Source organism: Oncorhynchus kisutch, linkage group LG29 (assembly GCF_002021735.2).
Source record: "Oncorhynchus kisutch isolate 150728-3 linkage group LG29, Okis_V2, whole genome shotgun sequence".
Taxonomy (NCBI): Eukaryota; Metazoa; Chordata; class Actinopteri; order Salmoniformes; family Salmonidae; genus Oncorhynchus; species Oncorhynchus kisutch.
This window is the reverse complement of record NC_034202.2, coordinates 43,374,082-43,386,581: the sequence shown is the minus strand read 5'-3', so window position 1 is coordinate 43,386,581 and position 12,500 is coordinate 43,374,082. Positions and strand designations below refer to the sequence as shown.

Sequence of the window (12,500 nt, the reverse complement as noted above, 5' to 3'; positions counted from 1 at the left end):
CTGTTTCCCAAAAGCACCTTAAGGCTAAGTTCATTGTTAGAACCTTCGTAGGTGCATCGTTAAATCTACGAGCTGTTTCCCAAAAGCACCTTAAGGCTAAGTTCATTGTTAGAACCTTCGTAGGTGCATCGTTAAATCTACGAGCTGTTTCCCAAAAGCACCTTAAGGCTAAGTTCATTGTTAGAACCTTCGTAGGTGCATCGTTAAATCTACGAGCTGTTTCCCAAAAGCACCTTAAGGCTAAGTTCATTGTTAGAACCTTCGTAGGTGCATCGTTAAATCTACGAGCTGTTTCCCAAAAGCACCTTAAGGCTAAGTTCATTGTTAGAACCTTCGTAGGTGCATCGTTAAATCTACGAGCTGTTTCCCAAAAGCACCTTAAGGCTAAGTTCATTGTTAGAACCTTCGTAGGTTCATCGTTAAATCTACGAGCTGTTTCCCAAAAGCACCTTAAGGCTAAGTTCATTGTTAGAACCTTCGTAGGTGCATCGTTAAATCTACGAGCTGTTTCCCAAAACCTTCATTATTAAAGTTGCACTTGAGAACACTTGTTATTCACCGACTGCCTCCGACCACTCAGCTAACTGTGTCGTAAGATGCTTTTTTTGCCCTTTCGTGTCACTTTATACACAGAAGATCGCCATTAAACAATTCAAGATGTTTATCTGTTTCTCTGTGGCCGAAAGATAACTTCAGAACGAAGGTCCTACAAGACAAAGTTGCCATGTGTTATAAACAAGCAAAGGGTACAAATATTCTTCAATTGAAAACAGAGATGACTGGATCAAATGATAAATAAAGTAGGCTACATGGAACTATATAAACTTAGTAGCCAGTTTATTAGGCACACCATCCCATTGACAAAAATGTTTCGAACCTACAGACAGTAAATCATGTGGCCATGGCTTGCTACTGTAAAGCATGCAGGCAGGCATCGAGGAATTCAGTTACTGTTTGATTGAACTTTGAGCGTGGTATGAAAGTCGGTACCAGGCGCACTGGTTCCAGTATCTCAGAAACGCACGACAGTGTCAAGGGTTTCCCCAGAATGGTACGACTAACAACAAACATCCAGTCAGCGGCAGTCCTGTGAGTGAAAACAGCTCGTTGATGAGAGGTCGAAGGAGAAAGGCAAGAATCGTGCAAGCTAACAGGCGGGCCACAAACAGGCAAATAACAGCGCAGTACAACAGTGGTGTGCAGAACGGCATCTCAGAATGCACAACTCGTCAGTCCTGGACGGGATGGGGACGACCTCACCGGGTTCAACTCCTGCCAGCTAAAAACTAGAAGAAGCAACTCCAGTGGGCACGCCATCACCAACGCTGAGGATTGAAAAAACATTTCAAATCAAATCAAATCATCAAATCGTATTTTATTTGTCACATACACATGGTTAGCAGATGTTAATGCGAGGGTAGCGAAATGCTAGTGCTTCTAGTTTCGACAATGCAGTAATAACCAACAGGTAATCTAGCTAACAATTCCAAAACTACTACCTTATAGACACAAGTGTAAGGGGATAAAGAATATGTACATAAAGATATATGAATGAGTGATGGTACAGAGCGGCATAGGCAAGATACAGTAGATGGTATTGAGTGCAGTATATACACATGAGATGAGTATGTAAACAAAGTGGCATAGTTAAAGTGGCTAGTGATACATGTATTACATAAAGATGCAGTAGATGATATAGAGTACAGTATATACATATACATATGAGATGAATAATGTAGGGTATGTAAACATTATATTAGGTAGCATTGTTTAAAGTGGCTAGTGATATATTTTACATCATTTCCCATCAATTCCCATTATTAAAGTGGCTGGAGTTGAGTCAGTGTGTTGGCAGCAGCCACTCAATGTTAGTGGTGGCTGTTTAACAGTCTGATGGCCTTGAGATAGAAGCTGTTTTTCAGTCTCTCGGTCCCAGCTTTGATGCACCTGTACCGACCTCGCCTTCTGGATGATAGCGGGGTGAACAGGCAGTGGCTCGGGTGGTTGTTGTCCTTGATGATCTTTATGGCCTTCCTGTGACATCGGGTGGTGTAGGTGTCCTGGAGGGCAGGTAGTTTGCCCCCGGTGATGCGTTGTGCAGACCTCACTACCCTCTGGACAGCCTTACGGTTGTGGGCGGAGCAGTTGCCGTACCAGGCGGTGATACAGCCCGACAGGATGCTCTCGATTGTGCATCTGTAGAAGTTTGTGAGTGCTTTTGGTGACAAGCCGAATTTCTTCAGCCTCCTGAGGTTGAAGAGGCGCTGCTGCGCCTTCTTTCACGATGCTATCTGTGTGGGTGGACCAATTCAGTTTGTCTGTGATGTGTACGCCGAGGAACTTAAAACTTACTACCCTCTCCACTACTGTTCCATCGATGTGGATAGGGGGGTGTTCCCTCTGCTGTTTCCTGAAGTCCACAATCATCTCCTTAGTTTTGTTGACGTTGAGTGTGAGGTTATTTTCCTGACACCACACTCCGAGGGCCCTCACCTCCTCCCTGTAGGCCGTCTCGTCGTTGTTGGTAATCAAGCCTACCACTGTTGTGTCGTCCGCAAACTTGATGATTGAGTTGGAGGCGTGCGTGGCCACGCAGTTGTGGGTGAACAGGGAGTACAGGAGAGGGCTCAGAACGCACCCTTGTGGGGCCCCAGTGTTGAGGATCAGCGGGGAGGAGATGTTGTTGCCTACCCTCACCACCTGGGGGCGGCCCGTCAGGAAGTCCAGTACCCAGTTGCACAGGGCGGGGTCGAGACCCAGGGTCTCGAGCTTGATGACGAGCTTGGAGGGCACTATGGTGTTAAATGCCGAGCTGTAGTCGATGAACAACATTCTCACATAGGTATTCCTCTTGTCCAGATGGGTTAGGGCGGTGTGCAGTGTGGTTGAGATTGCATCGTCTGTGGACCTATTTGGGCGGTAAGCAAATTGGAGTGGGTCTAGGGTGTCAGGTAGGGTGGAGGTGATATGGTCTTTGACTAGTCTCTCAAAGCACTTCATGATGACGGAAGTGAGTGCTAGCTCAGTTACCTTAGCTTTCTTGGGAACAGGAACAATGGTGGCCCTCTTGAAGCATGTGGGAACAACAGACTGGGATAGGGATTGATTGAATATGTCCGTAAACACACCAGCCAGCTGGTCTGCGCATGCTCTGAGGACGCGGTTGGGGATGCCGTCTGGGCCTGCAGCCTTGCGAGGGTTGACACGTTTAAATGTTTTCCTCACGTCGGCTGCAGTGAAGGACAGTCCGCATGTTTTAGTTGCGGGCCGTGTCAGTGGCACTGTATTGTCCTCAAAGCGGGCAAAAAAGTTATTTAGTCTGCCTGGGAGCAAGACATCCTGGTCCGTGACAGGGCTGGTTTTCTTTTTGTAATCCGTGATTGACTGTAGACCCTGCCACATACCTCTTGTGTCTGAGCCGTTGAATTGAGATTCTACTTTGTCTCTATACTGACGCTTAGCTTGTTTGATTGTCTTGCGGAGGGAATAGCTGCGCTGTTTGTATTCGGTCATGTTTCCGGTCACCTTGCCCTGATTAAAAGCAGTGGTTCGGGCTTTCAGTTTCACGCGAATGCTGCCATCAATCCACGGTTTCTGGTTTGGGAATGTTTTAATCGTTGCTATGGGAATGACATCTTCAACGCACGTTCTAATGAACTCGCTCACCGAATCAGCGTATTTGTCAATGTTGTTGTCTGACGCAATACGAAACATATCCCAGTCCACGTGATGGAAGCAGTCTTGGAGTGTGGAATCAGATTGGTCGGACCAGCGTTGAACAGACCTCAGCGCGGGAGCTTCTTGTTTTAGTTTCTGTCTGTAGGCAGGGATCAACAAAATGGAGTCGTGGTCAGCTTTTCCGAAAGGAGGGCGGGGCAGGGCCTTATATGTGTCGCGGAAGTTAGAATAGCAGTGATCCAAGGTTTTTCCAGCCCTGGTTGCGCAATCGATATGCTGATAAAATTTAGGGAGTCTTGTTTTCAGATTAACCTTGTTAAAATCCCCAGCTACAATGAATGCAGCCTCCGGATAAATGGATTCCAGTTTGCAAAGAGTCAAATAAAGTTCGTTCAGAGCCATCGATGTGTCTGCTTGGGGGGGAATATATACGGCTGTGATTATAATCGAAGAGAATTCCCTTGGTAGATAGTGCGGTCGACGTTTGATTGTGAGGAATTCTAAATCAGGTGAACAGAAGGACTTGAGTACCTGTATGTTGTTATGATCACACCACGTCACGTTAACCATGAAGCATACGCCCCCGCCCCTCTTCTTACCAGAAAGATGTTTGTTTCTGTCTGCGCGATGCGTGGAGAAACCAGTTGGCTGCACCGACTCCTGGTCTGAAGAATCCTGGTTCTTGTTGCGTCATGCTAATAGCAGACATGGGATTTGGAGGTAAGCAGCATGAGTCCATTCTGCCTGGTGTTCTGCCAGGCTGGTGTCGTTGGTGTAATGTTGAAGGGTGTTTCTCTTGATACCAATTGACCAACAATTCCATGCCCTGAAGAATTCAGGCTGTTCTGGAGGCAAAGGGGGGTCCGACCCAGTACTAGACGGGTGTACCTAATAAACTGGCCATGGTTTTACATCCTATTGAAATAAATGTCATGTTCAATCAATTGAGTTCTATTTTTCAGTATCGATACACGCTCTAACGACACACTTATTCAAAGTTCTCCATACGTGGTGTTTTGGGAAACACATGTGAGTTCTTCGGGCTCGATAGAAACGATGCATCGTTAATACACTCGCAAGCTTAAGTTCCATTGCTATCAGGAAACCGGGCCCTGGCTATTACCTCATAGACATGGCTATTTGTATTTATGCAAAACATATGGATTCCCCTTTTAAAGAGGGTTGGTGTGTGGGGAGGTCATATATATCTACAGCTGTTTTACATTTGGCACATACCGGTTCCCTGTGAGTGACTCTCAAAGTATTGAATAAGTTGGCTGAGTGAGCATTTGGAAAGAAGTCCCCTCCAAATCCGGGTGAGTTCACCAAGACCCACCTCCAGTTTTTGAGATGTTGACGGCTTCTTCCCACTAAAGATGCCGATGCCTTTTGGACATATTTTCCCTTGGTCCTGTCCTGACCGGCCTTGATTTCAATGTCGATGGATGGGACTCCCTAAAAACATGCCACTTTGATACAAGACACTTTTGTGTGGAAGGTTAGGAGAGCTAACAGGAGTTGGCTAACCCTAACCTAATTCTTCTAACCTGCTAATTTAATTATCCTAAAATGCTATGAAACATGTCGTAGCTGTATCGAAGTGGCATGTTTTAGAGACTCTCATCCAAAGACGTTGAAATCTAAATAGAAGTCTATGTTTGGTTAAGGTCCCTATCCCATGTATTCCAGAGCTAGCAAAACAGTTTTTTTTCTCAATTTAATTTAACCTTTGTTTAACTAGGCAAGTCAGTTAAAGAACACATTTTTATTTACTATGACGGCCTACCCCGGCCAAACCCGGAATGACGCTGAGCCAATTTTGCGCCGCCCTATGGGACTCGGCCAGCTGTGATGCAGCGTGGAGTCAAGCCAGGGTCTGTAGTGATGCCTCTAGCACTGAGATTCAGTGCCTTAGATGACTGCGCCACTCGGGAGCCCCAATTCAACATAGCAACTAATTATCAAGCTCTTGAACCTCACCTAGCTATCTTAAGATAAATGCACTAATTATCAAGGTCTTGAACCTCACCTAGCTATCTTAAGATGAATGCACTAATTATCAAGCTCTTGAACCTCACCTAGCTATCTTAAGATGAATGCACTAATTATCAAGCTCTTGAACCTCACCTAGCTATCTTAAGATGAATGCACTAATTATCAAGGTCTTGAACCTCACCTAGCTATCTTAAGATGAATGCACTAATTATCAAGCTCTTGAACCTCACCTAGCTATCTTAAGATGAATGCACTAATTATCAAGCTCTTGAACCTCACCTAGCTATCTTAAGATGAATGCACTAATTATCAAGCTCTTGAACCTCACCTAGCTATCTTAAGATGAATGCACTAATTATCAAGCTCTTGAACCTCAACCAAGCTATCTTAAGATGAATGCACAAATTATCAAGCTCTTGAACCTCACCTAGCTATCTTAAGATGAATGCACAAATTATCAAGCTCTTGAACCTCACCTAGCTATCTTAAGATGAATGCACTAATTAGCAAGCTCTTGAACCTCACCTAGCTATCTTAAGATGAATGCACTAAAGTGGAGGTCGATCTGCATACGTGTGTTATGCTAAATTACTAAAAATGTCCAAATGAATTGTTAGAGCTATTGGGGAAAAAATGTGAAATGTCTGTGATCCATTGGTGTTCCCCTGAGGAGAGGAACCATTGGTGTTCCCCTGAGGAGAGGAACCATTGGTGTTTCCCTGAGGAGAGGAACCATTGGTGTTCCCCTGAGGAGAGAAACCATTGGTGTTCCCCTGAGGAGAGGATCCATTGGTTTTCCCCTGAGGAGAGGAACCATTGGTGTTCCCCTGAGGAAAGGAACCATTGGGGTTCCCCTGAGGAGAGAAACCATTGGTGTTCCCCTGAGGAGAGGACCCATTGGTGTTCCTCTGAGGAGAGGACCCATTGGTGTTCCCCTGAGGAGAGGAACCATTGGTGTTCCCCTGAGGAGAGGAACCATTGCTGTTCCCCTGAGGAGAGGAACCATTGGTGTTTCCCTGAGGAGAGGAACCATTGGTGTTCCCCTGAGGAGAGAAACCATTGGTGTTCCCCTGAGGAGAGGTTGCATTGGTTTTCCCCTGAGGAGAGGAACCATTGGTGTTCCCCTGAGGAGAGAAATCATTGGTGTTCCCCTGAGGAGAGAAACCATTGGTGTTCCCCTGAGGAGAGGAACCATTGGTGTTCCCCTGAGGAGAGGATCCATTGGTGTTCCCCTGAGGAGAGGAACCATTGGTGTTCCCCTGAGGAGAGGAACCATTGGTGTTCCCCTGAGGAGAGGAACCATTGGTGTTCCCCTGAGGAGAGGAACCATTGGTGTTCCCCTGAGGAGAGGAACCATTGGTGTTCCCCTGAGGAGAGGAAACATTGGTGTTCCCCTAGGGAGAGAAAAATATATTAGCATTGTCAGAAAGCTACAAACAGGTAGCACATCATTGGTTCTCTATTGGCACGTGAGAGCGATAAATTGTATATTTAATCAAAACTGTTGCCCCTACTAACTTATTCAGCCCAAAAGATGGCTAGTCTATTGGTCACTTCATGGATCGCTGTAGTCTCATTCTTACTGAGCTAAGAAGTTGTATTTTTTTTCTTAATGCTAATGACATTGTTAAAAATACGGTATGCAGTTTATCGGTAAAACGAGAGGGGGTGTGTTGTCTACCTCCAATCAAATTGATTTGTGAAGTTCCATTGACATTGGTGTCATATTGGCTTAGATATGAGGGTAGGGAGATTTGAATTGAACATTGAGCTTCCATCCATCCCATAATCAAGCTTTTCCTCCACAAAAAAATGCTAAAATCATAGGACAGGTACGACTGGCATGGTTCTACCTGGCACACCAGGTAAGACTGGCATGGTTCTACCTGGCACACCAGGTAAGACTGGCATGGTTCTACCTGGCACACCAGGTAAGACTGGCATGGTTCTACCTGGCACACCAGGTAAGACTGGCATGGTTCTACCTGGCACACCAGGTAAGACTGGCATGGTTCTACCTGTCACACCAGGTAAGACTGGCATGGTTCTACCTGGCACACCAGGTAAGACTGGCATGGTTCTACCTGGCACACCAGGTAAGACTGGCATGGTTCTACCTGGCACACCAGGTAAGACTGGCATGGTTCTACCTGGCACACCAGGTAAGACTGGCATGGTTCTACCTGGCACACCAGGTAAGACTGGCATGGTTCTACCTGGCACACCAGGTAAGACTGGCATGGTTCTACCTGGCACACCAGGTAAGACTGGCATGGTTCTACCTGGCACACCAGGTAAGACTGGCATGGTTCTACCTGGCACACCAGGTAAGACTGGCATGGTTCTAGCTGGCACACCAGGTAAGACTGGCATGGTTCTACCTGGCACACCAGGTAAGACTGGCATGGTTCTAGCTGGCACACCAGGTAAGACTGGCATGGTTCTAGCTGGCACACCAGGTAAGACTGGCATGGTTCTACCTGGCACACCAGGTAAGACTGGCATGGTTCTACCTGGCACACCAGGTAAGACTGGCATGGTTCTACCTGGCACACCAGGTAAGACTGGCATGGTTCTAGCTGGCACACCAGGTAAGACTGGCATGGCTCTACCTGGCACACCAGGTAAGACTGGCATGGTTCTACCTGGCACACCAGGTAAGACTGGCATGGCTCTAGCTGGCACACCAGGTAAGACTCATGGTTCTAGCTGGCACACCAGGTAAGACTGGCATGGTTCTAGCTGGCACACCAGGTAAGACTGGCATGGTTCTAGCTGGCACACCAGGTAAGACTCATGGTTCTAGCTGGCACACCAGGTAAGACTGGCATGGTTCTAGCTGGCACACCAGGTAAGACTGGCATGGTTCTAGCTGGCACACCAGGTAAGACTGGCATGGTTCTAGCTGGCACACCAGGTAAGACTGGCATGGTTCTAGCTGGCACACCAGGTAAGACTGGCATGGTTCTACCTGGCACACCAGGTAAGACTGGCATGATTCTAGTTGGCACATCAGGTAAGACTGGCATGGTTCTACCTGGCACACCAGGTAAGACTGGCATGGTTCTAGCTGGCACACCAGGTAAGACTCATGGTTCTAGCTGGCACACCAGGTAAGACTGGCATGGTTCTAGCTGGTACACCAGGTAAGACTGGCATGGTTCTAGCTGGCACACCAGGTAAGACTGGCATGGTTCTAGCTGGTACACCAGGTAAGACTGGCATGGTTCTAGCTGGTACACCAGGTAAGACTGGCATGGCTCTAGCTGACACACCAGGTAAGACTGGCATGGCTCTAGCTGGCACACCAGGTTAGACTCATGGTTCTAGCTGGCACACCAGGTAAGACCCATGGTTCTAGCTGGCACACCAGGTAAGACTCATGGCTCTAGTTGGCACACCAGGTAAGACTCATGGCTCTAGTTGGCACACCAGGTAAGACTGACATGGCTCTAGTTGGCACACCAGGTAAGAGTGGCATGATTCTAGCTGGCACACCTGGTAAGACTCATGGTTCTAGCTGGCACACTAGGTAAGACTTGTGTCTCTAGCTGACACACCAGGTAAGACTGGCATGGCTCTAGCTGACACACCAGGTAAGAGTGGCATGATTCTATCTGGCACACCAGGTAAGACTGGCATGGTTCTAGCTGGCACACCAGGTAAGACTCATGGTTCTAGCTGGCACACCAGGTAAGACTGGCATGGTTCTAGCTGGCACACCAGGTAAGACTCATGGTTCTAGCTGGCACACCAGGTAAGACTGGCATGGTTCTAGCTGGCACACCAGGTAAGACTGGCATGGTTCTACCTGGCACACCAGGTAAGACTGGCATGGTTCTACCTGGCACACCAGGTAAGACTGACATGGTTCTACCTGGCACACCAGGTAAGACTGGCATGGTTCTACCTGGCACACCAGGTAAGACTGGCATGGTTCTACCTGGCACACCAGGTAAGACTGGCATGGTTCTACCTGGCACACCAGGTAAGACTGGCATGGTTCTAGCTGGCACACCAGGTAAGACTGGCATGGCTCTACCTGGCACACCAGGTAAGACTGGCATGGCTCTACCTGGCACACCAGGTAAGACTGGCATGGCTCTAGCTGGCACACCAGGTAAGACTCATGGTTCTAGCTGGCACACCAGGTAAGACTGGCATGGTTCTAGCTGGCACACCAGGTAAGACTGGCATGGTTCTAGCTGGCACACCAGGTAAGACTCATGGTTCTAGCTGGCACACCAGGTAAGACTGGCATGGTTCTAGCTGGCACACCAGGTAAGACTGGCATGGTTCTAGCTGGCACACCAGGTAAGACTGGCATGGTTCTAGCTGGCACACCAGGTAAGACTGGCATGGTTCTACCTGGCACACCAGGTAAGACTGGCATGATTCTAGTTGGCACATCAGGTAAGACTGGCATGGTTCTACCTGGCACACCAGGTAAGACTGGCATGGTTCTAGCTGGCACACCAGGTAAGACTCATGGTTCTAGCTGGCACACCAGGTAAGACTGGCATGGTTCTAGCTGGTACACCAGGTAAGACTGGCATGGTTCTAGCTGGCACACCAGGTAAGACTGGCATGGTTCTAGCTGGTACACCAGGTAAGACTGGCATGGTTCTAGCTGGTACACCAGGTAAGACTGGCATGGCTCTAGCTGACACACCAGGTAAGACTGGCATGGCTCTAGCTGGCACACCAGGTAAGACTCATGGTTCTAGCTGGCACACCAGGTAAGACTCATGGTTCTAGCTGGCACACCAGGTAAGACTCATGGCTCTAGTTGGCACACCAGGTAAGACTCATGGCTCTAGTTGGCACACCAGGTAAGACTGACATGGCTCTAGTTGGCACACCAGGTAAGAGTGGCATGATTCTAGCTGGCACACCTGGTAAGACTCATGGTTCTAGCTGGCACACTAGGTAAGACTTGTGTCTCTAGCTGACACACCAGGTAAGACTGGCATGGCTCTAGCTGACACACCAGGTAAGAGTGGCATGATTCTATCTGGCACACCAGGTAAGACTGGCATGGTTATAGCTGGCACACCAGGTAAGACTCATGGTTCTAGCTGGCACACCAGGTAAGACTGGCATGGTTCTAGCTGGCACACCAGGTAAGACTCATGGTTCTAGCTGGCACACCAGGTAAGACTGGCATGGTTCTAGCTGGCACACCAGGTAAGACTCATGATTCTAGCTGGCACACCAGGTAAGACTCATGGTTCTAGCTGGCACACCAGGTAAGACTGGCATGGTTCTAGCTGGCACACCAGGTAAGACTCATGGTTCTAGCTGGCACACCAGGTAAGACTGGCATGGTTCTAGCTGGCACACCAGGTAAGACTCATGGTTCTAGCTGGCACACCAGGTAAAACTCGTGTCTCTAGCTGACACACCAGGTAAGACTGGCATGGTTCTAGCTGGCACACCAGGTAAGACACGTGGTTCTAGTTGGCATACCAGGTAAGACTGGCATGGTTCTAGCTGGCACACCGGGTAAGACTTATGGTTCTAGTTGGCACACCAGGTCAGACTGGCATGTTTCTAGCTGGCACACCAGGTAAGACTCATTGTTCTAGCTGGCACACCAGGTAAGACTCATGGTTCTAGTTGGCACATCAGGTAAGACTGGCATGGTTCTAGCTGGCACACCCGGTAAGACTCATGGTTCTAGTTGGCACACCAAGTCAAATAAAATAACATTTATTTGTCACATACACATGGTTAGCAGATGTTAATGTGAGTGTAGCGAAATGCTTGTGCTTCTAGTTCCGACAATGCAGTAATAACAAACTAGTAATCTAACCTAACAATTCCAAAACTACTACCTTATTCACACAAGTGTAAAGGGATAAAGAATATGTACATAAAGATATATGAATGAGTGATGGTACAGAGCGGCATGGGCAAGATGCAGTAGATGGTATCGTGTACAGTATATACATATGAGATGAGTATGTAAACAAAGTGGCATAGTTTAAACTGGCTAGTGATATATGTATTACATAAAGATGCAGTAGATGATATAGGGTACAGTATATACGTATACATATGAGATGAATAATGTAGGGTATGTAAACATTATATTAGGTAGCATTGTTTAAAGTGGCTAGTGATACATGTATTACATAAAGATGCAGTAGATGATATAGGGTACAGTATATACGTATACATATGAGATGAATAATGCAGGGTATGAAAACATTATATTAAGTAGCATTGTTTAAAGTGGCTAGTGATATATTTTACATCAATTTCCATCAATTCCCATTATTAAAATGGCTGGAGTTGAGTCAGTGTGCTGGCAGCAGCCACTCAATGTTAGTGGTGGCTGTTTAACAGTCTGATGGCCTTGAGATAGAAGCTATTTTTCAGTCTCTCGGTCCCTGCTTTGATGCACCTGTACTGACCTCGCCTTCTGGATGATAGCGGGGTGAACAGGCAGTGGCTCGGGTGGTTGTTGTCCTTGATGATCTTTATGGCCTTCCTGTGACATCGGGTGGTGTAGGTGAGGTAAGACTGGCATGGTTCTAGCTGGCACACCAGGTAAGACTGGCATGATTCTAGCTGGCACACCAGGTAAGAGTGGCATGGTTCCAGCTGGCACACCAGGTAAGACTGGCATGGTTCTAGCTGGCACACCAGGTAAGACTGGCATGGCTCTAATTGGCACACCAGGGAAGACTGGCATGGCTCTAGCTGGCACACCAGGTAAGACTGGCATGGCCCTAGCTGGCACACCAGGTAAGACTCATGGTTCTAGCTGGCACACCAGGTAAGACTCATGGCCCTAGCTGGCACACCAGGTAAGACTCATG

The 12,500-nt window shown here is 47.5% G+C and overlaps 1 protein-coding gene across 1 annotated transcript in view; it reads right to left on the bottom strand.

The window, feature by feature from the left end:
• LOC116358267 (insoluble matrix shell protein 4-like) overlaps window positions 1-12,500 on the bottom strand; it is a 35,104-nt gene that overhangs the window by 22,124 nt on the left and 480 nt on the right. The window contains exon 2 of the mRNA XM_031809098.1: window positions 6,353-7,067. Coding sequence (XP_031664958.1) covers window positions 6,353-7,067 — 715 coding nt within the window. The remainder of the gene's footprint in view (window positions 1-6,352; window positions 7,068-12,500) is intronic.